At 42.6% G+C, this 23,814-nt stretch overlaps 1 protein-coding gene across 1 annotated transcript in view; it reads right to left on the reverse strand.

Moving 5' to 3' along the window:
- Positions 1–23,814, reverse strand: part of ERBB4 (erb-b2 receptor tyrosine kinase 4) — a 525,799-nt gene that overhangs the window by 11,568 nt on the left and 490,417 nt on the right. The window contains exons 21-25 of the mRNA XM_057389869.1: positions 11,476–11,631; positions 8,866–8,941; positions 6,747–6,893; positions 5,429–5,526; positions 3,952–4,122 (exon numbers count right to left, since the gene is read on the reverse strand). Of these exons, the coding sequence (XP_057245852.1) occupies positions 3,952–4,122; positions 5,429–5,526; positions 6,747–6,893; positions 8,866–8,941; positions 11,476–11,631 (648 nt within the window). The remainder of the gene's footprint in view (positions 1–3,951; positions 4,123–5,428; positions 5,527–6,746; positions 6,894–8,865; positions 8,942–11,475; positions 11,632–23,814) is intronic.

The raw sequence follows: 23,814 nt of genomic DNA on the forward strand, positions 1-23,814 counted from the left end.
CATCGTGGGGCACATAGAGTGCTTGCTGTATTTGCATTATCTCTGCACACAGGACAGCACTTGCTACAAATACCTGAATGAAYCATCTAATGAATGCAAATGCAGGACACTTGAGCACTAACTGGGGTCCTGTGCTCATGGAAACACTRCTGAGGATTCAGCTTATCTCTCAGAAGCACAGAGCTTCTAAAACTCCATTTTTCTGGAGTATCTCTAGACAGTGGAAAATAAAAACTGGAAAAAGCCAAAGAGATGAAAGCAGCTGAAGAGTTTCAGATCCAATGAAAAAAATCAGTTTAGCTTAGGATGCTAATTTTTWTTTAAAAGCTGCAGCAGTGTCAGAGTGGACTCCACAGCAGAGGCCACTGTTAAGGGTCAGAGCCCATGCAAAGCTCTGCTCCTGGCAGCWCAGGCAGGTCCCAAGGATGTGCCAGCAGGGAGTCAGTGTGGGTGTGATGGAAATGCTGAAGCAATGACTGAGCCTTGCAGCTTCATAAATCACTGKAACCCCTGGGGGAAGAAGGATGTGACACTTTCCAGGGAGCTGGCAACTCCCCACAAGCCTTCCCTCTCTCCAGTCTTCCATCCATGGGCTGCSGCTCTGTGGTGTTAATTCACATCCAAACAGCTCTTTGGGAGTGCTTTACATAAACCTCATCCAGGGCTGCCTCTCCCAGGCAAGAAGCTGCAAGGATTTAGACCTGAGACCACTGCAGAGAAACCTGAGAGCTTTCCTGAGAAAGTAAATGCTCGTGCTCTTTCTTCATTCCTTGACTTCAAAGCCTCCGTGTGAGGAGGTTCAGGATCTCCCTGCTTTGTTCCTGCCCCTCTCTGTCCCCTTGGAGCCATGCTGCTGGAACATTCAATGCTGTCAGCACAGAGAAGGAGTCCAGTGCCCTGAGCTGACTCCTTGGCCACTAAAACYGTGATTGGAACAGCCAGGGTGGGAAATACAATACCTTTCATGCTTCCTTCCCTGAAAAGGACATGGAGATCATGTAGCTCTTGTCAGTGCATTTTCCTTCACCAAATTGCCTCACAATCTCCCCATAAAATGCAATTTGGCAGACACAGTGAACACAAACCACCTAAGCTCTATCCATTCATTTGGCATCTTGGCTGCTGCAGCACCATAATGAGTTTGTGCAATATTAATATGCACTGCACTAAACAAGCATATATCACAGACTATCCAAAGGAAACACCAAGACAGACTCCGAGAAGTGCAGCTAGAGAGCTCTGACAGCATTTCAATTCCGTGTGATTCCTGCAGCTGACATCCATCTGCACTGAACTATGCACAGCAGATGCACTATTACCTTAACAGCAGCGACTGTGTTTTGTTTAAATCAATCTTCACTAAAAGAATAGTTAACGTACCGAGAAACTGAGTGCTTCACAAAAGCAAGAGAGATGCATGTGGCTTTCTGCACTGAGACAAAACAAATGTACCACCTCCAGAAAACACCTCTCTGCAGAGGAAACCAGGAGTGCTGTGATGGTGCAGGGCTTCCAGATTGGCCCTCTTTGACCTCTCTGTCTGAGCTGGGTCAGACAATTTCGCTCACAGACTGAAAACTTTTAGCAAAGGGTAATTCCAGGTTTGTTTAAGTGTTATACTGCTGTACAATGCCAGAGAAAAATTCCCAGCATCAGGAGTTCTGAAAGGAGGATATAGTCTTGCTACTGCCATTAAATTGAATTGCAAAGCTCCCACTGTCTTTAGTAGCACAAGATCATAGTCTCAAACCAAGATAGGAAATTGTGAACTGGGGAAAGGAGATGTTATGTCAAGAATGTGATGGAGTCTCTGTGTATGGCAAAAATAAGGCCCGAGGTCTCTTTCTGCAGCTCTGCTGACTTCAGGGGGTTCACATGTGTGCAAGCAGCTGCAACAGTAGGCTTTAGAGTTGGGAAAAGGCTTTGTGAAAGTTATTTGAATTTTTGTATAATAATKATAATAATAATAATGATAATAATAATTTTTTTWAAAGCCTGTGCTTTCATTCCAGTGAATATCCTAGTGACCTTGTTGGTTGCTCAAATAACACATCATAAAAAAAAATATTTCACAATATTTACTCCAGGACTTTTATTGGAATTCCCTTAGCTCTAGTGAGCKCCTCAGCTCAACTGGTACCAAAGACAGAGGGCAAAAAGAGCTGTTGAAAAAGTGAGTCCATTTTCTGCTAAGGCTTTYTCCTTTAAATGTGTCCCAGTGTTTCCAGCGAATATGGGAGTGAGATGAATGTAACAAACCCAATATGTCARACTCTGCCCTCTCAGCCCTGCACTGGGGTAAATGGCACTACTCCACTGTGTCAAACTCAGCTGCAGTGATTTACATCCCTGTGACAGTGAGTACCTTCCAAAGGTGACTGCTGCCCTTTCCTTGTCTTCTCGGAAGCTGGCAAGAAGGGAAACAGAASCTCTCCAGAGACAGCTAGGAGTAAACCTGACTTATTTCAGATCACCATCAATGAACTCTTGTTGCCAGAAAAAAAAAGTTTCTCACCTATTGCTAAATCATGCACCCCCCCTTCACTTGTCTTCCTGTGATGCAGGAGAAATGCTACATGAATCCTGACACCTCCAGTTTCCTTGCCTTTAAAGCAGCAGCAATTTCCTTCCAAGCTGACTATTAAGATCAGATTCTGCCTTCCTTATTCCAGAAAAGCACTGATTTCCTCAGGAGAGGGTAAGGAGCTTCCTGCAGSGTATGGTCAGAGCACAGATACTGACTCAGTTTATACACTCCTGGCTCTGTCCCACCTCTTCCCTGTCTCACATGGTGTGACCAGTTCACACCTGGGTATGAATTCGGAACTACCTCAGCTAAGGATAAATGTCCAAAATGTCCAGTGTTTCTAATCCATGAGGAATAAACACCAGCATTTCAGAGAATATACTTAATATTTAAACTGTGACTTTCGACTAAAAGGACCCTGAAGAGGAAGAAGCCCCAAATGAAAAACACACAATGCCCTCACATCAGTAATGCATTTTACCATCTTGCAGTTGTGTGAGAAGGGGTGGCAAATAAAAAGTTTATAAGACTGGACTCAAGCATAGAACAGGCAGAGGTTAGAGCTGTTGAGGAGAGAAAACMGATTTCAGGCCCCTGACTTTGCACCCCACTGCAGCAGGGCACAGGCATGTAGGACAGGATCCAACRCACCAGAGCTCACACACCAAGTCTGAGACTGCTCTGCAGCCAKCAGGAGTAACTGGATAGAGACAGACACCTCCTGAAAGCAACTCACCCTGCTGGAAATGCCCAAGGCAGGCAGCAATGCTCACCCGTGCTACTCCACTGACATGAAATGAAGAGCTTAGATTGCATCCCTATCCCATAGATGGCTGGAGCTCTGTGAGCTCAATTCTCTTGAGCACTCTCTGTGCCCCTGTACAATGAAGAGCATTTCCTGCCCTGACAGGGAGGGTGCAAAGWTCAGCCTGCCAATATCTGCCACGTGCCCAGCACAAACACACATTTGGGAAGTGGGGCCAGGCAAACAGGAAAAGGGGCTGGGCTGGAAATCTGGCTGCAGACACAAAAGCAACATTATCTATATATTTCAGCTGCCCTTAGTTACATCAGTGCCAGCCCTGCCAAGACAGCAGGATGGCAGGGATGGGAGCACCAGGGCTGTGCATTTCCTGGCCACGTCACAGYGCAGAAGCAGCACTGCTGGACTTCAGGAGCCTCAGCTGTGCTTTCAGGACAGGCAGCTCAAGTTGAGCCTTTGTTCACTCAAGGCTGGGCTATCCATTTAGAATTCACTGAGGCACAGTSAATAGGCAGCCCAGTGACAACATTTCTATAGACACTCTCCTTACAATGGGAGCTTGTAATTCTCAAGGCAGTGCTRGCCTGTGTTTATTGGTGTACTTAAATCTACTCCTGTGCTTTTACAATAAYCAGGATTTTCTGTCAGAGCTTTCTCTTACCCTGTTGGAATCAATTCTTGTCCTGGAGGTGTAGATGGGAGGAGGAATGTTGAAGGCTTGAGGRACCAAATACTCTTCAGCATCCATCATATCTTCCAGGTCTTCTTCATCAAGGAGATTTTGGAAGAACTTGCTGTCATTTGGGCTTGGGAGCTTCATACGATCATCTCCCTACAGAGGTTGCATTGAGAAAGGAAAAATGACAAAACATGCATTAATTCCCAAAGTGAGGGTTTCAGCCCTCCTAATGTCCAGGCAGCCAGGCTGCAGAGACCACACATGTGACTTTGTTTGTTCAAAAGCATCATATCCACATAACTTGTGGGTTTGTTTTTTTTTTACTGGAGTATAATGACAGAAAGGAAGCAACTTCATGAATCAAGCAAAACTATTTTTTGGCATTCTTGTGATTGAGCTTTTATTCTTTCTTCTCTCTTTTTTCCATACAAGATCAGTTTCTGACCCAAGTTCTGACATATTTTGTRAAATATCTCAGCTATTTAGGCTCAGATAGGAGGGGTGGGGAATAACAAGGATACTGTTATGTCTGGATGTTGGCTTTTTTTTAATTTGCACTTTAAGCATCTTAGAGGGCAAATTTCTCTCCCATCCATTTGGGATGTTCTGCAGAACGTAACAGAGCTGAAAAYAACAAAAATCAAACCAGGGAACAAACTATTCCCATGTTCTGATCTCTGGTGTTTTACCATCACTTGTTTTTTCATTCAGAAGCTTTCATTTTCCTTTGGACTGTTCACAGACTGGGCCCTTACCTGAGGATTTTACACTTTCTGTGGCTTGATTCTAAGCTGCAACAAACTCATGCACAAATCTAGACTGCCACAGGAGTAGGGAAGGACACGTGCCTGTACTCAGGCACACATCTGTGCTCACCAGCTTCTCCCTGCTGCCACAGGGCAGTTTTATGGGATGAACCTATGAAGGGTGAGCCCTTCACAGGGATGTGAAACCTCCAGAGCCCCAAGAGCTTGAGGAGAACAGAGAAGGAAGCTCCTTCCTAGCATAAGGAGTAGCAGTGGGACATAACTCCCTGTATTCTGAGAAACTTTCATGTTTAGGCTGTGAAAAGAAACTTGCTTGTGATCTCAGCAGTGCAAGGAAAATATTCAGCCTAATCAATTTTAGAACCAAGGAAGTCCTTGGTCTAAAAACGGATCCACTGTCTGCTGATGGACAAAACCTGTCCCCAGTTTTAAAGCAAAGCAAAGATGGAGASTGTATATGTGCTCATAAACACAAGCTTAGGAAGTGAATTTCAGGTTGTTATATTATTAATATGATTATTTTTGAAGAACTGWCAGTTCTCATTCTACTTCATACTTGTAAAATGCTGTGGTCACTGTTTGCCTTAGGTTCAAGAGCATCTTGAATCTCAAAATATTCAAAGGCAACACCCCTAACAGTTGGGTGTCACAGACAGAATTTTCCCACCCCATTATGCTGTGGGGCTGCTCACCTGAATTACCAGGTATCTCTGAGGGTCTCGAGCCATCCTAGAGAACTCAGCAGCCAGCTCCTTGAATTTTGGCCGACTGTCAGCATCAATCATCCAGCCTGSATGAAAGATGAGAAAGGAAAAGGTTAAGTGCCAAGGGAGGAAACCATTCAGTTTTTTAAAATGCACAAATTTAATGTCTTTTATAGCTCTGGTCCAAAGAAAAGTTGCAATAAAGAGCCCAGAAGAATGGAAAGTTAGAATTCTATGATGCATAAAAAGGAAAACACCATTGGTTTTGGCCAGACTAGATTGTTYCTTACTGCATGGAAGTTTTCTTAATTTCCTGGGCTCCTCTCTGTCCCAGGGACAACAACACCACCCTGCAATTTTCTCCATTTTGTACATTCAGATATCAGCACTGACTGTCTTTTATTAAGGATGTGTCCTACCAGATGGGACATTTTTGCACTCAACTCAATTTCCACACCTCTGAGCACAGTACAACTGTTTTCAGAAGATACTTATTTAACCTCTTCTAGTTTTCCTTTCCTTTTTTTCTTAGGGCTTTTGTGTACACAGCAAAAAGAAAAGGAGTATATATGATGGAAGAGATGTCGATATATTAATCTTACTAAAATTAAGCCAGAAATATCAGAGAGATATTTCTAATTCTTTTAAAATTAGAAGCATAACCTTGGAGGATACTGTCATTAGTGGGAATATCTTGGAGATAAAAAGTAGGAAGAAACCACATGCAGACTGTTTCCCTTTTTTACTGAACTAAAAATATTAATAAATTTTTCTACTGGACTAAGAATAATAAAAAAAAAATAATCCTCTCTATAGCATTTCTTCTACTAATTCYATTTTTTATTATTACTATTGCAATCATCTTTCTTGCTACTAATAATAAAACATTCGTGATTTCTTTCCTCAGTATTTGGAAATGGGATTTCTCCTCACTGCCTTCACTGGCTGGGTATCCATGTGCCATAATTATGTTTAATACTACCTGTTTTAACATCACAATCAATTGTCATGGAAATGACAAGGGTTTACAATAACAATCACACAATTTTGACTTACATCAAGAATATGACATAACATCTGACAGCAGTAAGAAGCTGAGCTAACTCTGCCCTTCATGGCTAACTTTTGCAATTGCAAAAGACATGCAGACAGCATTTAAATGGATTTACAGTATCTTGGGAAGCTTTTGCTTTGCAGCAGCAGCTTGTCCTGCTCCCCAGCTCTGTCAGAGACTACCCATGCAAATGTTCTAAAGCAGTGTCCCTCCTGCAGCAGCACAGAGGTAGCAAAAGTGACAATTCCTTACACTTCACCATCACCATATAAACATCAATAGTGCATATTGGGGGCTGGGGCAGCCGCTCTCCCTTCTCCAGGAGGTCGGGGATCTCTCGAGTTGGGATTCCATCGTAGGGCTTCCCACCAAAGGTCATCAGCTCCCAGATGGTGACTCCTAGGCAGAACAAAGAGTGACAGTGTTTGAGGTCACAGTGTTTGAGAGATTCCCTCCCAATCTCTCACAGCAGAGTATCCTGATTCAGCTCTGATCTGCTCCCTCTTCTTCACCAGTGCCTGGAGAAGCACTGAAGTTTGGACTGGGGGGACAGGGGAGTTGACCAAGGGCTGTGCAGTGTTAGCTGCCATGTGGGCTTAGACCACGACAGTCTGCACTTGGAAACTYGGGAAATGGTGAACCTGCACTTTGTGGTAATCTTCAAATGCAACTCCCCTCATTTTTACTGGTGTAAGAAGCAGCATGATAGATTTGAGGTACATGAGATAGGGCWGAGACAAATGAAGGGTGGTAAAGTAAATGGGTGCAATAACAAAAGYATGCATCAGGCTCTTTTATCAAAAAGGGAAATGAATCGCTGATGTACTCTATTATTTCACAGGGGAAAAGAGSAGATGTTCCCTAACTTAGAGCATCAATTTCACACAAAGGTACAGCACTGACTAACATTATGTCATTGGCTTTGCCTCGTAAGTCATTCACAGCCACTGCTATTATTTTTTCCCTTAAATCACCTTATGGGTTTGAGTTTATGATAGTGCTGTGCTACAAACCCAAGATTCTTGTTTTGAAAAGCCATAGGAATTTTTCTTTTGCTTCAGAGCTCGAAATAAAGAACATATATCATAAGTAAAACAATTTGCGCCTGAAGAGAATTTTAAATATTGAAACTGCTGCTCTCACATTATTTTCTTTAATTTTTATTTGTATTGCAAAGGTAATTTTAAGCATGCCTCAAAATCAGTACCATATTCTGACAACTGCCATGCTAATGTGAAAAGTGATGGGCAAAATCATCACACGAATAARCCACTTTTATTTCACCCTCACTCATCTCCGTGTTGATATTAAATAACTATAACTTGTCAATTGTTTATGCTCTTTTCCTTTCTGATTATAGATGTTCTGGGCTTCCTGCATTTAAATTAATTTCATAAATGAAGGCATATTTTTTGCTGAGTGATCCAGGGTATRCAGAATTTGAAGAGAAAGAGCAGCTTTACGAGATCAATTGAACTCTCCCAGGTYTTTCTCAGCTGACTAGAAGAGGGCAGCTACCCAGCCACAGCAAACAGTGTCTTTTGCTGCTACCCACAGGTAAAAGTGAGTAATGAATAGAGCTGTACAACCCTTTGATTCAAAATGATATCGCAGCAGGAAAGGCAAATAGGACTCCACAGCCCCAGACACTGCTGAAAATTTCCCTTTACAAAGGGAATTTCCCTTTACAAAGGTGTACATGATTTTATTATACCAGATAAACAGGCAGAGACCTCAGCAGATGTGGCAAACAGCTCRTCTGAATAACCATTAGCAACACCGAATGAACAGTTCATTTCTGAAATATGACTTTTTCTCTGTGTGTGTAGCTCACCAATTCCCAAGTTATCTGTGAAATTAAATAGATGCTTGTTCTAGTTAGTTTGGAAAGCATCTCTTCCTTTTTTTTCTCTTGCCGTATTTGCTCTGTATTATGACAAATTCCCTTTTATCTGACTCTAGGTAGAGAAAGTCCCATAAGCCTGAAAATGTTTTTTTGACATTCATGGCTTTTAGAGTTGAGCTTTTCAAAGACTGCTGAAAATTATGACCTGCAGCTGTATTTTTATGAATCTGTGGCTAAGCTGAAAGAGGTCTTCTTCTGTCATAATAATCAGCCAAACTGCTACCAGACCAGAGCTCGCGGCACTCGCCCCAGCAGGGAACATCATGATAATATATTTCAGTGAGAGGGGATGTAACATGGGAGGCAGTAAGAATTGCTGCTTAGAGTTAAAGAAAAAGAAAACCTGAAGAGCAGCCCCGCCTGGAATTAGGTCCTTTGGGAAAAGAGGATATTTTCAACATACTAACACAACCTGGTTTAGTGCWTTAAAAGACACGACTTTTTAAACTATTTGTGAAGATTTACCATAACTCCACACGTCACTCTGATGGGTAAATTTCCTGTAGTGTATGCACTCCAGAGCCATCCACTTAATTGGCATCTAGGGAAACATAAGAGAAATGTAACCTTAGAAATACATTATTAAAACAAAACAGACAGATCCTGTATGAAGACATCAACGTTTTCCCTGCCTCCTTGTTCAACTGCAAGATTGAAAAAAGCAGCACTACCCTACAGAGGAAATGTTGTTCCTGCCCTCTAGAATGGGGCTGCGCCTCATAAAACTTGGAGGTGACAAAGACGTACCAGTTACCTGCAGAATTTCCAATATTTACTGATTCAGAAGAAGTGGAACAACTCATGTTTTCATCAAATCTGAGTAAAGATGGGACCAAYCCAAAAATTGCATCTAAATCTGAAGTGCAGCAGGGAAGCTGGAATGCAGAGGYTTTTTTCCCTCAACAGTTTGCAATCTCTACAATCTGAKCAACACTGCTATCTCARCTGTTCTCTGATGAGGCCAGATAACAATACAGTGTCCCCATCATCATCATCATCATCAGGGTAAACAGGCAATGGGGACAATTTGMAGTGCTTTATTAGTAACCCCTAATATTTGTTAGGAACTTAGCCACCCCAGTTCTCTGTATCAGCACTGTCAGCAGCCCCACGTTCCCTTTGTCAGTGAATCACATGGGAGCTGAGCTCATCTCTTCTGACACAGAGGGGTGTGCAGGCTGGGAAGGTGCCCATSCTCTTGAGTTTGTGTGAAAATGGGATTCATGGTGTTTCCCATTCTTCAGCTGGGACTGTCAGGTACAGCTTTGCAGTCCATGAATTTCTAAAGAACAAACACTTAAGAGATTTTTATCTTGTATGGGTTGCCTCTAATTTGGAACTATGGAAGAGATACTTTGAATAAACCAAAGGGAGGCATAACTGCAGACAAAATCTGAACAGATGGTGGGTGTAAAAGCAGAGGATTCTCTTCATTCAAATTCTTATGAAACCTCCTTCCACAAAGTTCACTAATGAAAATCACCTATAGAGTTATGGCAAAAATAGCACCTTGTAATAAAGGCTGCCTTAACTCTTGCAAAGACAGCTCATCCTCCCCCACTAAACTCGGCAGAAGTGCATCGCTTTCATTCCCATTGTACACAGCTGGGTCATTCCAGATGTGAACAGCTGCTGCAGGAGCAMAGCTGCCTTGTTCCTTATGGAATAACTCAGGTTGGAATTGATTCAGGAGGTCTCCAGTCCCACTCCAGGCTCACAGCAGGTTCAGCTACGAGATCAGACCAAGTTMCTTAGGGATTTATCCACTCTGGACTTGAAAACCTTCAGGGATGGAAGGTGCACCACCTCTGTTGACAACTGCTCGACTGTCCAGTCTGAACCTCCCTTAGCAGGCTCTCAATCTGCCAATGCCCTTTGGATTTCACAGGATGCTCTCTGGACCTGGGAAGCGATTCACCTGATGTRAATCTTGCTCCAGAGCTCTCAGCAGGATGACAAGTCCAAGACACAGCTGCCAGGGAACAGCTGGTTTGCAAGGATCAGCTCATTTTCTGTCATTCACTGGCTGATGGAGGGAAGAGGCTGAGGGGTTACTGAAAAGAGGATTACAGAAATGAAGGAATCAGGGAAAGCTGCCAAAACCCCACTTTCCCTGCCAGGAGGTATCTTTCTGTGGAAAAATGAGAAAGCACTGGTGGCTCCTCTCAAGCTCTTCACCCTGGGCTGCCCAGGTGATCCAAGGCACAAATGAGGCAGCAGCTCATCCTGGAGAACAGCACACACTGGCAACAGCTGTTGGTCCCAGACAAGGGCATAAGTGAGCACAAAAACCCACAGACAGCAAGGAGACAGAAAGCAAACTGAACATCCAGGAAAAGGAACCAAAGGATAGGCAGAATCCTTTGGGACTCTGTGACAGATTGAAATGTGGAATTTCAAGATGTTTATGGAGCAGCCAGCAGCATTATTGCCTTCTGAATTTTATCATGGAGTAATCTGAAAGTAGAAATGAGATAAGGCACTACATGGCCATGGTGTGGTTTGCTGGAAAGTAATAGCAGAAAGTTTTCAAAATTATCCTCAAGCTGGCTTTCAGTGGTCTGGCATTCAGCATAGTATTGGAGAGGTGGATGCAAGACATAACACACACAGGACCTTCCAGTGGGATAAAGGAGGTAACCTCTCATGTTCTGTGGCCTTCTCTTTTGTTTTCCAGAAAATTACTTGTCTGGGAAAAGTGGACTGCAAGTTCTTGAGTTGCATACAGACCAGAGAAAGGGGCTGGGCAGGAATGCCGCAGAATATCCATCACTCACTGAACTCAAGTATTCAAAACATGACATAAATTGGAGCACATGAACAAAACTTAATTCTGAGTGTGAAAACTGCTGGTGTAATTATATTTTGGTGCCTGGAGAGGGGCACTGTGCAAAAAATGCGCAGCTTTTATGTGTTTTCAGAACACAGTTCTTCTGCAAGGCAGAGCTTTTGTTCAGTCACTGACAAACTCTCTCACACAAAGTGTGATCTCCCACAGGACACTGACCCAAGGAGTCACTTCAGGAGGTTTGTCACAGCAGGGTAGATTTACTTCCAGACATGTTCAGTACTCACCTTCCCCCCATCAGCATTATACTCCTTTTCATCCCCTTCCAAAAGTCTGGCCAAGCCAAAGTCAGTKATTTTCACGTGGTTTGGTGATTTCACCAGCACATTTCGGGCTGCCAAGTCCCGGTGGACAAGTCTTCTCTCTTCCAGGTACATCATTCCCTGAAGGAGTAAGAACAGTACAATAATCCTAATAAGTCTTACATGTTTTTTGAGAACTAACTTTCACTGGTGACATRTAAAATGTCTGGTTCAATTATGAGATGAGAAAACGGCCTAGAGGGCAGAAGTTAAACACTGCCTTTGCTCTGAGCAAGAGGCAGGATTAGACTACCTTGAGTTACTCCAGTATGAATGATTCCATAGGATTCAGTTACCAAAGGGGAAAAAAACCCAACAAAATAACACAGAGATAACTCCCTGGCTATGGCAAGTTTAACATMTGGAAATGTGAGACAAAGAAAAGAAATTTTGTGGTCCTTGTTCTTCAGACAGGAAATCTGATGACCATAAAAATAATCAATTTAGCCAAAGCCCCACTGAAATTAGACCACACTAGGAAAATATTCCAGCTCCATTACATTCCAGGCAAGTATCTTCAATTCAAGATGAAGATTCTTGTCCCTCTTCAAATGGTTTTTAAGTTGGTCACAAATTTTCATTACCCTCAGTGGTTAGAAGAACAAACAATTCTTTATTCCAAGGGCTGCAACTCACTTACCTTTTTACTACTTTAAAATATTGCCTGTAGTATTATAATAAGACATCAGATCGATGTCTCTTTTTTTTAATGAGCATATATATTCTGTTAGAAGTACTTTTGTTAACAAGCCCATCCAGCTGCCTTTAAAGATAAGATAACATATACTCAAACTGCCTGGCCTTAACCTTATTCTTATTCTGATGGAAGACTAACCATCTACCATCAGTATGGAAATTATCACGATGCTTTGTGACACTGAGATCAACACTAAAGCTTGGTCTTACCAATTATGTGACACACAAAGGATTGCTGGGCAGGGTTACAAGCCTGTAATTTCATCAAAAGGCATTKATGACATTAACCACCATTATTAGAACCTACAGATGAAATCACACACTTGATAATTGCCTTTAAGGTATCTCTTAATATATTAACTCTGTATAATATATATGATAATTTTTTWAAAGTCGTTGCTGAACACCAAAGGGATCATATTATCCCGTAACACAGATGATAATTCAGAGAGTCATATTCAATGATTAAAATAACCAGATTACTCAGTGCCATGGGTCAGATTTTATTATGCCCTCACAGCCTAAGGAGYTCCCAGGTACCTGTTCTCATAAAAACTGCCACCCATGGTCTCTGGACCCAACCTGGCATGGGTTTTCCAGAGAAGCTGTGGTTGCCCCATCCCTGGAAGTTTTCCAGAGAAGCTGTGACTGCCCCATCCCTGGAAGTGTCCAACGCCAGGCTGGATGGGGCTTGGAACAACCTGGTATTCTGGAAAGTATCCCTGCCCATGGCAAGGGGTGGGATGAGAGGCTTTAAGGTCCCTTCCGCCTCTATGATTCTATTAAAGTGGTTGTCTATACAAAAATTATCAAACAGAGCCCTAAACTGGTTTTAGGTGAAATTTTTCAGTGCAAACATCAGTAAAACACACCCTCCTGCAAYTGGAATTCAATACTTTTGTCCATCAGAAGTGTAAGTCTTAAAGAAAAATGCTTTTTGACATCAAATTAAAACTCCCAGAAAAAAAGACCAATAAATATCATGGGCTAAACAATTGTGAGTCACGCAAGAATCACCATGATACCAGCTGGTGAGAGAATTCTGCTGGCATCAGAATATATTAGTCCCAAATAAAATTATAATTTTTAATGTACTAACTTGTACCTATCATCACTGAAACAATATGAAAATATTACATGTTTCTTTTGTCTGAAATGAAAATRTAGAATTTATCTTGTCAAAATAAAAATAGATGACCCGTACCAAGGCTTTAGCCTCCTGTTTCTAGCTAATGATAGCAGATGGTAAGGTGTGCAGAAACACCCTTCACTGAAAGACTTACACAAACAAATTCTTAACCATGCCTCTTTGGTCTTATTTTACTCTCTCTAATTTCAAGTATTTTTATAACCTGTAGGCTAACACTTCAGGATGTTTATTCTATTCATTCACTTCCATTTATTCCAATGGTGTGCTATTATTTAACATCACTTTAACAAGAYTCTATTTTATTCATCCTAACCTCACACTCTCTCAAGAACTAGAAAGATGTGTAACCATCAACATTTTGTGTTGCTCCTCATTACACTTGGTTTTCTTTTSTACCCAGAAGAGGGCAGAAATAACTGTCTGTGTATCATTGTACTTAGAGTTTGCTTTGCCTCTGTCAAACAACCTTCTCAGGACTTTCTCCCACCTGTGTTATCTGMAAAGATAAAACTGGCCCATGTAGGGCTGGTTGGCAGCTACAAAATCCTCCGCAGAGCCCATGGTCTGCAGAAATGTAAATCCTCTAGGGAATACCCACTGTAAACATGTTTGATTTTCCTGATACCCTATCAAGAAGCTTTAAATGTGAGTGGCAGAAGTATAAATGAAAAGTTATATATGTATATATTTTCAATAAACAGGCTATCCAGGTGTGAGAAAAAGAATCTWAAAAAGGAGATCCTACAGTATTCACTGCAGCAATACTGTCTACACATGTATTATGTGGCAGAGAACCACCATCTGAAGACATTTTTGAACTTGGCAGGAAAATAAAGCTCTATATGAATTTCTAATAGTTTAACATGATACAGAAGTATGATAAAATACACAGCTGGTGACATGCCCACCCAAAAAGCCCATGAGAGAATACCAGGACATTTTATGAGCTAAATAGACTAAAAGTTATTCGTTAAGAGCTATGAAGGAAGAAGATCTTTTACAGTTTTATTAAGAAGTGTTTATAAATTCTCTGGCACTGTGACAGCTTTGGAATAGTCACTTCAAGCGCAGTCAGATCTGCTCTTTTCACAAGAAAAATATCAGACCTTAAAATGAAATAACATGCTGGCAACAAACTGAAGTGGGACAGGGAAAAGGGGACTTTGTGTCAAAAATCAATGAGAGAGAAGACAATGATCCGGGACAGTTTCCTGATCTTTTCAAGTGYTGAACTTCAGTGTAGAGAATATCACATTAGGTTCATAAAGTATTAGGACTTCCAGTGCTGCCGAAGTATCACCAAAGCTAGGCTGCTGGTGGAAATGGAAGAATAAAAGGATTTCTTAAAAAAGGAGAATTAAGTTTTTACAACAAATTATGGGTTTGACCCCTAATATCTTCAGCCTTGAAGTCGTGGTCTCAATTTGCTGTTTTCCTACTTTATTATTACCAGTGTTACTGYCTGCTGCTGCTGTTCCAGTTTCTGGGGGCAGCTTTTGAGCACAGCCTCCATTTGTACAGCGCAGAGTGYAAAAGGGACAAGCACAGACTATTCCAAATGCTGCAATTTGGCTTTCTTCAATTTTCTGGATTTTCAGAGTCCCACCTCCCTGCCAAGGATGCTTCCAGGTTCGTTTCAAAGGTGGCAGCTACCTTGCAGGGAATTCCCAACTCTGAACTGCATGAGTCTTGCCTGGAAGCTCTTTCACTCAGGTGTCTGGATTTCATCTCCAGAAAAAAGGTATTCATTACTCAGGACAGAATTCAAGCAAATGCAAAGTCTTTTTGGGATAATTGTTAAAGATGAACTGAAGTGTGTTRAATCACTAACTAAAGTTTAACATATCTCTACTGTCTTGCATAATGCAAGACAATTCAAATTTTAAAAGTACGTACAAAAACCTTCACCTGTCCCAAGAACTTCAGCAAAACCAGCCCAAAGCAAAACCCCTATAAATGCTTTTTTTCAGTGTGACTTTTGGTTGTTTTCCACACTAATACAACAGTTTCCCTAAATTGCAGACATGGTGATCTTATCTCAAACCAGAATTAAGGGCAGCATGTCTTTCTTTGATAATAACTTCCACCCACTAGAGCCAGCACACATGGCAGATTCATCAAATTCATTCTTCAGGTACACGAAGGAAGAAAATTTCAAGTCCAACTCAAGTCTCATGGACATTAATCTGCAGCCTTGGAGACTGCTCTCTTACCATCCTAATAACATGAGGCTTACTTAATAAYGTGAATCGCTGCAGAAAGCCTCAAATGATCATCTTTTCCTCTGCATACCCCATGGAAAAGGTGTAATTTTGCCTGGGGCTAAGTACATTTTCAAGGAAAACACTGTGCCCTTTGTTGTCAGGAGCAACCAGACTCATCCAGGCAGCTGTTCCTCCAGAGAGAGCGGTGGGAGAGAAAGACTGGCACTGCTCCRAAATCACTGACTCAGGGCACAGGTGGGAGTCTGGTGTAGGGTGGCTCGGGAGCTGGCACTGGAGGTCACCCCACAGCCCAGGGGACAAAGGGGGATGCCACCAGCCTGAGCTGGGGACTCACACCTCATGCTAAGCACCTCTGCCAGGATACCTGCCAAGGATTTCTGAAAATGTCTGGAGTTCTGCCCGCTCTGGTCCTGCATCCTGTGCTGTGCTGTAACCACAAATTAGGAGTTCAATTCATTTAGGAGTTCAATTCATTTATAGGAGGTAAATTAATCTCTCTCTGGTAAAGGGAAGACAAAGCTTGTGTGATATGTATTTCTTCCCATCTCCTGCTCACTTGACAAGCTCTCTCAAGGTTTCACTTCTCTTCTGTTTAAGTATGAAGCAATCTGCTGTTAATGTTCAGTTAGCTGTATCTTGGGGCAAAAGCGCCTTTATCTCAAGCTGGCCATCTTCAAATGCACTTAGGGTACAAAGTTGTTATAATTATCTGGATTTTCCTACAGCTGCTTTCATCCTGTCCACCTGAGCAGGACCAGATGATGGAAACTTTGCCAGAGCTGTCCTCTGAGCAGGTGTGACACGAGCAGAGGGACACTGCTGATAACAGCCCTCAGCCCTTTCCTTACAGCCCTGCTGTGACTTTGCTTAATGCTTTCGGACTAAACTGCTCAGAGGACACAGAAGCAAGACCAAGACTTGGCTCAAGAGTCCCAGTGCAGCTGGATTATTTTGGAAAGCCAACCAGTGGAAATCCAACTCCTGCACAGGTAACTCGAGCTCGTTCTGCTGCAGAAAGAGCGGTGGTGTTTTGCACACAGGTCAGTCTGAACCTCTCTACTCTTGGCTCACCCAGAACTACAAATTCTGTCTACCCCACCCAGGTGGGCTGGCATAGCTGAAGCAGATGGGTTGGCTTCATACGAACCACAGGAGGACACAAAGTACCTGTGGCAATAGAAAAGTGCCAGTTGCACATCAAAAGAATAAGTCTGGATAAAAAGAAATCAGCACCAGCTATTTGCTTTGCACCATRTGGCAGCTGTAGTTTATTTGTTCCAGAAACAGGAGTCCAAAAGCCTGATTTACTCCACTGCTAAACTATATCCCAGGACACAAAATTAAGATGATGCTAAAGCACAACAAATCAAAACAAACTCAAGAAGCAAAAGTGAARGGAAAGAGGCTACGAGGCTGATTAGATGAGAATTACAGGAAAAATGCAGTATATTCCAAAATGACAGGTGATTCATAAAGGGAGAAACAGTAGAAAGAAATGAGAGGAGAAGCAATTTCGTAAGCTTATGACATTTCAATACTTAATAGACTGGACCAAGCAGACATTTTGATGGGCCCAGACCCACTCCAATCCTAAATTAACATCTCAGGAGTGTCATCTCACCCCTTCACAGCACAGATAAGTGGGTCACTGCTGAATTTACTGGTTCTCAATTCTGAGCTTGTGGGGCCCTTAAAATGAAGCTTTCTATCTTGGGTAGGTGCTGAAGCTCCTTGGGCAACACCAGAAGGGGAATTCATTCCACTGCATCATCAAACACRTCCTTTGTCTGAAATCCTGTGGAAAGACAAGTTGACTCCCAGACTCCCTCAAATTATGCAGCTTTCTGGGTTAGGTGGTGCTGAATATAAAGCATCTGCGAAGCACTTCATGTTCTTCTGATGAAAGATRTTATATAAATATATTAAGTAGCATAAGCAATGAGGTGCAGACTAGGTATTTGTTTCAACCTTGGCCATTCTGGATGTGGCTCCGAGTTCTGGTGCCACCTACAGCCACATCTGTGCAGCTGCTGCAACGTTCGTTCCTAAGCATGAGATTTGTGAGGGAGGGAGCTGCAGAGTTGTATCTGATCTGAAATAATTCAAGTGCTTTTTAAAGACAGCTGGGTGCAAGGTGCTCTCCTATGCCATCTTCAGTGGGCAAACTGGGCTGTGTGGACAGACCATGTTATTCTCCCTGTTCCCAAAGAGCTCCAAAGGACAGGGATGTTCTCCCATTAGCTCTGAAGTAAACCACAGCTCAGCTCAGGGGACTGCAGCCCAAAGAGGAGAAATTGCAGCCTGTAGCTGTGCTTACAATAATTGTATCACCAGTGCAATTTGTGCAGCTCTGGCTGCAACTGCACCAACACCACCTTTTTCTGTGAAAGAGGCCTTTAAATAAGAACTAACTGCCTAAATAACAAACTTATTACTGCAAAACTCTCCTTGCTGGGCAAAGTAACTACAGTTAAGAGGGTGGCAGGATCACAGTCCTWATGACAAAGACTGTTTCAAAAGCAAATCGTAGTAATCTGTGCCACACATGCCAGCAGTAGGAACATATCTGTCCTCTGTTTTGGGGAGTGCTTGGAGACTTCAGCTCCCGGTGGATCACATACTCCTGGAAAGTGTTTGATGCTTTTCAAAGTGGCAACCAAAGAGAGGTATCAGTTTGAACAGGCTTTTTGAATGCTATTCTTCCACCTTATGTTAATTGCTGCAGTTAGACCAGCTCCAGCTCCTTCCTCTGAAAAGGCAGGAAGGCTAAAAGCAGCCTAGAAAAGGGTTCCTGGTGCAACTGAAATGGAGGAGCTGTGACCAGTGTTTTCCTGATCCTGCAGTTCCAAACTGCCCAGCAGGGAGATCACTGGACTTTCCTGCAAGAAAGCCCACTGCAAGGCAGCAAACTTGAACAATGGGCTCCTCTCCCCCAGCCAGCCACCGACCTCTTGCCAATGCAATTACAGTCGGGAGAGTGTATTGTGCAGTGCATTCACTCTCTCCAAGAAAGTGTATTTAAAATGGATTACTTCTGCTCCTTAGACAGGCAATCAATAGAGATGTGAACTGCAATAAGTACAGAGATRTCTGTGGGCTGCAGCACTTATCCTCTGTGTCTCTTCAGAAATTAATTAAAAATCAATGAAGTGTGCAGCCTATTAAGAAGGAACCTCCAGATTAACAGATACAAGCACTGCCTTCTCTCAGGTTCAGAACAAGCACAAACACAGTGCAAACACATTGGAAATCCTCCAGCACTCCAAACCATACCATTCCATACCATACCCTGATGTTTCAGGGCCATGCCCTGCATCTGACTGAGCTGCAATATCCCCAACTTTATGCACCCTTAACAAATTGCATGCTGTTTCAAGTTGGCTAAACAGGAGGAATTGAGGGAAGCATTTTGAGCCTTCAGAGTTTCTCTGCTGGCCTTGTAGAAAACGGACTTATGGCAAAGCAAAACCACCTGCGTGAAGGTGGGATCCAGCAAACATCTAACAGAGGGTTGAGTTCAATGTYTTCACTTATTTACAAACGCTTTTTCAGACAGTTTTCTTGGGAAAGGAGCACTGACCCTGTAGCAGATAATTTTCCACTGTGAGTGTGCTGATAAACGAACATGTCATGTACTGGATGCAAGGTTTTCTAGCACTCATCTAACGTAGTTGCATGTTATGATAAGAAAATATGTGACAAAACAGGTCYTTTCTGAACCCTGTGTACTTGGCTGGCTTGGTTGAAACAGTGTTTTTGGACAGCTGAAATTGTTCTCTCCTTCTTTTTGGGCAGTGCCCATGGAGCAGACAGGAAACACCGTGGTGGCACTACCTTGTGTGTTCAGACAGAAATCCCACAGGAAGAGCCCACAGCAGCTCTCTGTTTCCCAAAAGGCAAATATGTACACAATTCCACTGATACCCCTGAAACACCTGAGAGGTGAAATTTTCGACCTCAAGATGTGTTTCATAGGACACTTTCAGTCCAATTAAAAGCTGTTAGCACTATCCTGTGTCCTCATTAAATTAAGCAGGGAGGATTTTATTTTCTTTTCGAGCAAACAGCATGATTGGGGCTGAACTTCTGAGGCAGACACCTTTATTTGAAAGATACTCCAGAAACTCACACAGCTTCAGGGCTCTGTATTTTAACCACTTTAAAAATCACYATTATTGGGTAAATTAGGGAAACAACAGGACAATGGAAGTGCTGCTTCCAGAAACCACCACTTTCACAAGTTATTTCAGTACCAGGGCTACTGGGCTCTGCAGGAAAGTGGAACAAGGGCATATTTATCTTCTCCCTCCCCTGTTTTCTTCTCACATGGGCAGAGCAAGCAGTCAGTCTGTACAATGGCTTCTCCTTAGGACTGAAATACTGYTCCACAAAAGAAAATGTTCTGAATCTATTCTAAATGCTTTTGATACTCTGATTCAAGAGAGTTCTTGAATAAATTAAAGCTTTGAACTTCCAAACTCTGTTGCCACTAGGTTTCTGAGCACTTCTTAAAAACCCACATYGCAGGTAACCATAGTTACCTATTTCATACTTTATTTTTTTTCCTTTTCTAATTGAGTAGCTTATGACACTGAGAGAACAGGAGAGGCCAGCCACATAAACAGAGTGTGCTTTCTGATAATGGCTGGAGAAACCGGCTAAATAATCCATTAACCTTATTCAATAAATCCAGATGAGTGCTGGAATGGGGTAGGTGGCAGGCAGAAATGTGGTTTCAAGAGACACTTATTTCCCCCCAGCTAAAATGTCACATTATTATTAGTGGTTCAGAGCATCGCTGTGTTGACAGCAAAAGCCCACGGAGTGTGAGTCAAGCTGCCACCATGCCCCACGAGCTCTGTGCCTTCAGACTCAACCTTCCATGCCTGTGTGGGGATCATTAAACACAGCCTGGCACCTTTCCCTGGCCACCTCATGGTGCTGGGAATGCAAATCACAGCCAGAGACTCCGCAATGGCAAACAAAAAGACAGCTGAGCATTGGGGTGCATGATCTGCCCCTTTTCCTCAGCCCTACCCAGACAGCAGCTCCATGGAGATGWGGGGATAACACATCCAAGGCAATTTAAACAAGCACTCACATTATTTTGTTACAGGATACTCACAGAAAATAAAGCATAATTCTACCCTTCAGTTGTGCAGATAACTTACTGCAGTGATATTCTGTGCCATATACAGGTTCACTCTTCCTGCAAAGTGGTTCTGCAGATCTACTCAAGGGACCACAATCCTACACAACTTCTAAAGTAGTAAAAGTCTAAAAAAACCCTAACATTGTGACCTCAAAACAAAACTGATTTTTTTTTTTCTCCCTGGCTCCCAAAAATACCTCAATAAGGTTTGGCTCAAGTTTTTGACATTCATTTACTTTGAGGTGAATCCCAGCACTGGAGGTTTCCGTGCCCAAATCTGAGAAACTTCTCAGCAAGCATGGACTGACTGATTTAATTGATCTCTATACAGTTCCCAGCTACAGCAAATATTTCAGTTACAGCTACTTTTTTGTCAGGTTGTCTCCACAGTGAGGGATGGCATGACTTATTTAAAAAGAAAGAAAAGTACTCATGACTTTGATATCTTGAGATCTGAGCATGTGGGTGGTGAATACATTGGAAGTTTTGAGTGCTGCTGAGCTGAGACATGTGACTGSAGTGGAACACAGAGCAACCAAGGCAGGTGTATTTCAACCAATAGTAACATTTGCAGTGTCTTAAGACTCAATTCCCGATTTTCTGAGTTTAAAGGAGGTTTTCCATTAATTACAACTGAGACAGGTTCAAACCTTGGGTCAGTGCTGCTACCACTGCACATCACCCGGTGGAACACACAAATCAGGTTGAAATGGATTTTAGCCATTGGCAAAGTAGTTCACTAGGGAAGCAGAGGAAACCCGGCAGCTCTGGGCTCCTCTAAAATCCCAGATCTTTCTAGAGAAGACTCATGATTGAGCTTTCTCTCCAGCTATGACTCTATAGCTTTTTGCCTTGCACTCTRATCTAYAGCCATGATTTTTTTTCTATGATTYACAATGTCAAACTGTTAGCCCTGGCTATGGATTTTACATAGGACATGGGCGGGAGTAGCCAAAGGCCTTTTATGAGGATTCAACCTCTTCCTCTAACCTGTGACCAAGATCTTCTGGGGATCAGTCACCAACACCCTGCCTAAGGAGCTGTCCTGTTCCTCCTGCAATTCTACAGCAGCATTTCCATGCTCCAGACTATKGCTCCAGCACTGACAATGTGCCAAAACTGTTTTGACAAATTGCCACATAAACACAGGAAAAGTCTTCTTCTTAGTATTGAAATTAGAAGATTCCTTAAAGGATCTGCTAATAGTAAAATCATTGCAGTGAGTAGAAAAGCCTCATGCTGATTTTGGTTCATTTGGATCCAATCCAAACATGAGAAATCTCTGAGCACAGTTCCCACACTTCCTTGGCTGGCATTTTTCAGCTGTTCCTCCATCTCTTGGCTGCTTCATTCACAGTTCTTCCCTCTCTCTTTAAAACTGCTGAGATCTTCCAAAGGCTCAGCTGTAGAAACACCATTTCCCCCAGGACTCAATCATGCTGGCTTTTTTTTCTCCTCTTCAATTAAAATTAACATGCACCAGGCTCAAAATATTTTTCTACCTTGATTGAAACACATTGATTAAAACATAGGCAGAGGCACAACACAAGACCCCTCCAGAAATACCTTTAAGAAGGTATTTACAGTAAGGGTTCTTCAGGAGCAAGGCAGGGAGAATCAAGTTGTCTCTGAGGACAGGATAAAACAAGCAGGTCAATAAAAGCTGCCCACTAGTCAGCATGGACTGGTCATGGACTGTGATGGAAAGAGCTTTTCCAGAGGCACTTCAGTGGATGAGAATGCCTGGGATCACACATGGACTCCCAGGAGTTTATTACGAGTATATCGTAACACACCCACATGTAAATCTGGCTCTGCCCCTCCAGAAAACTTGCACAACYCCTCCAAATCTCACCATCATAAAATGACTTCTGGCACATCAGGACACACTGAACTTGCAACCCCAGATTCCAGAAATATTCACTGATAAATTCCTGGACAAGCACAGACAGAATGAATGGTAYTGTGAGCTCCTCAGAAGCTGTACTGCATTTCTCACACGTGACCCTTACTGTTTCATTGGAATTGACATTTACTCTTTTTTGACACTCCATTGCCACACTTGGCTACCTAAGAAATCAGGCTGATGCAGTTGTGACACRCATATTTATTTTTCTGTCTGTCTCTGAGACTTTATGAGTATTTTCAACCTGATTTGGTTCAACCTGATTTTCAACCTAATTGCCTCAAAAGTTTTGTGTTCTGTAAGTTTCCTGAAAGCAGATAGGCAAGRAGARGGGAAAGGCTGTAATATTTTCCTGYTATTGTGATCACAGTCTTTCTTGGGCACTAGAGACTCTATGYAAGAGAGAGACATTACTGAAGATACTTTAACTAGCACTAGGAACATATTAAATTCCAGATAACCTAATCACAAGACATAAATCATAGGCAACCAGCTCCCAGCAGCTCTACTGCTCACAGAACTGCTTTTCCAAAGAGCTCCAGGGGGCCTCATCGGTCACAAATTCATGAAGTTCTACAGGAAGAAAGAATGCAGTCTTATTTACATACACTTATCCTGACAAAAATTAGGGCTTCCTGCACCTACTCTGGGAGTTGCAGACCAGCACACCACTACCATGGGAAGCTGGACCATCTTTGCCTGAATTACTGAATGTCACTAAAGGGCAGCAACTGAGCCTCTGGTAAGGGGCCAGAGAGACCCTGTCTACAGCAAAACTAGCCAGAGAATTGCCCTTCTCTTGGGAATTTCTGGGACATTGCCTCACTTGGCTTTGCCCACAATGGGCTGAAGATCAGACTCATGATAGCCACAGTGTCCTATGGACAGAAGGTGATCAGGAATAGGAAACACTTGGTGCTTGCTAGGCCAGCTGCTTATTGTGATGTACCTGTTTGTTCAACACATACCACGGCTCTGCTGTTTGGGTGTTGTAAATGTAAACACACACATTAATATTGGTCTGGGATCGTGTTTTCCTCGGCAGATGAAGGCGGCCTGGCACTGTGGGGCCAAGGCCCCAAGTGATAAAGATATAAATTATCAATTGACACTGTGAATACTGCAATAGACATTA

Source organism: Malurus melanocephalus, unplaced genomic scaffold (assembly GCF_030028575.1).
Source record: "Malurus melanocephalus ecotype Western Australia unplaced genomic scaffold, MMel_1.1 scaffold_20, whole genome shotgun sequence".
Classification (NCBI taxonomy): Eukaryota; Metazoa; Chordata; class Aves; order Passeriformes; family Maluridae; genus Malurus; species Malurus melanocephalus.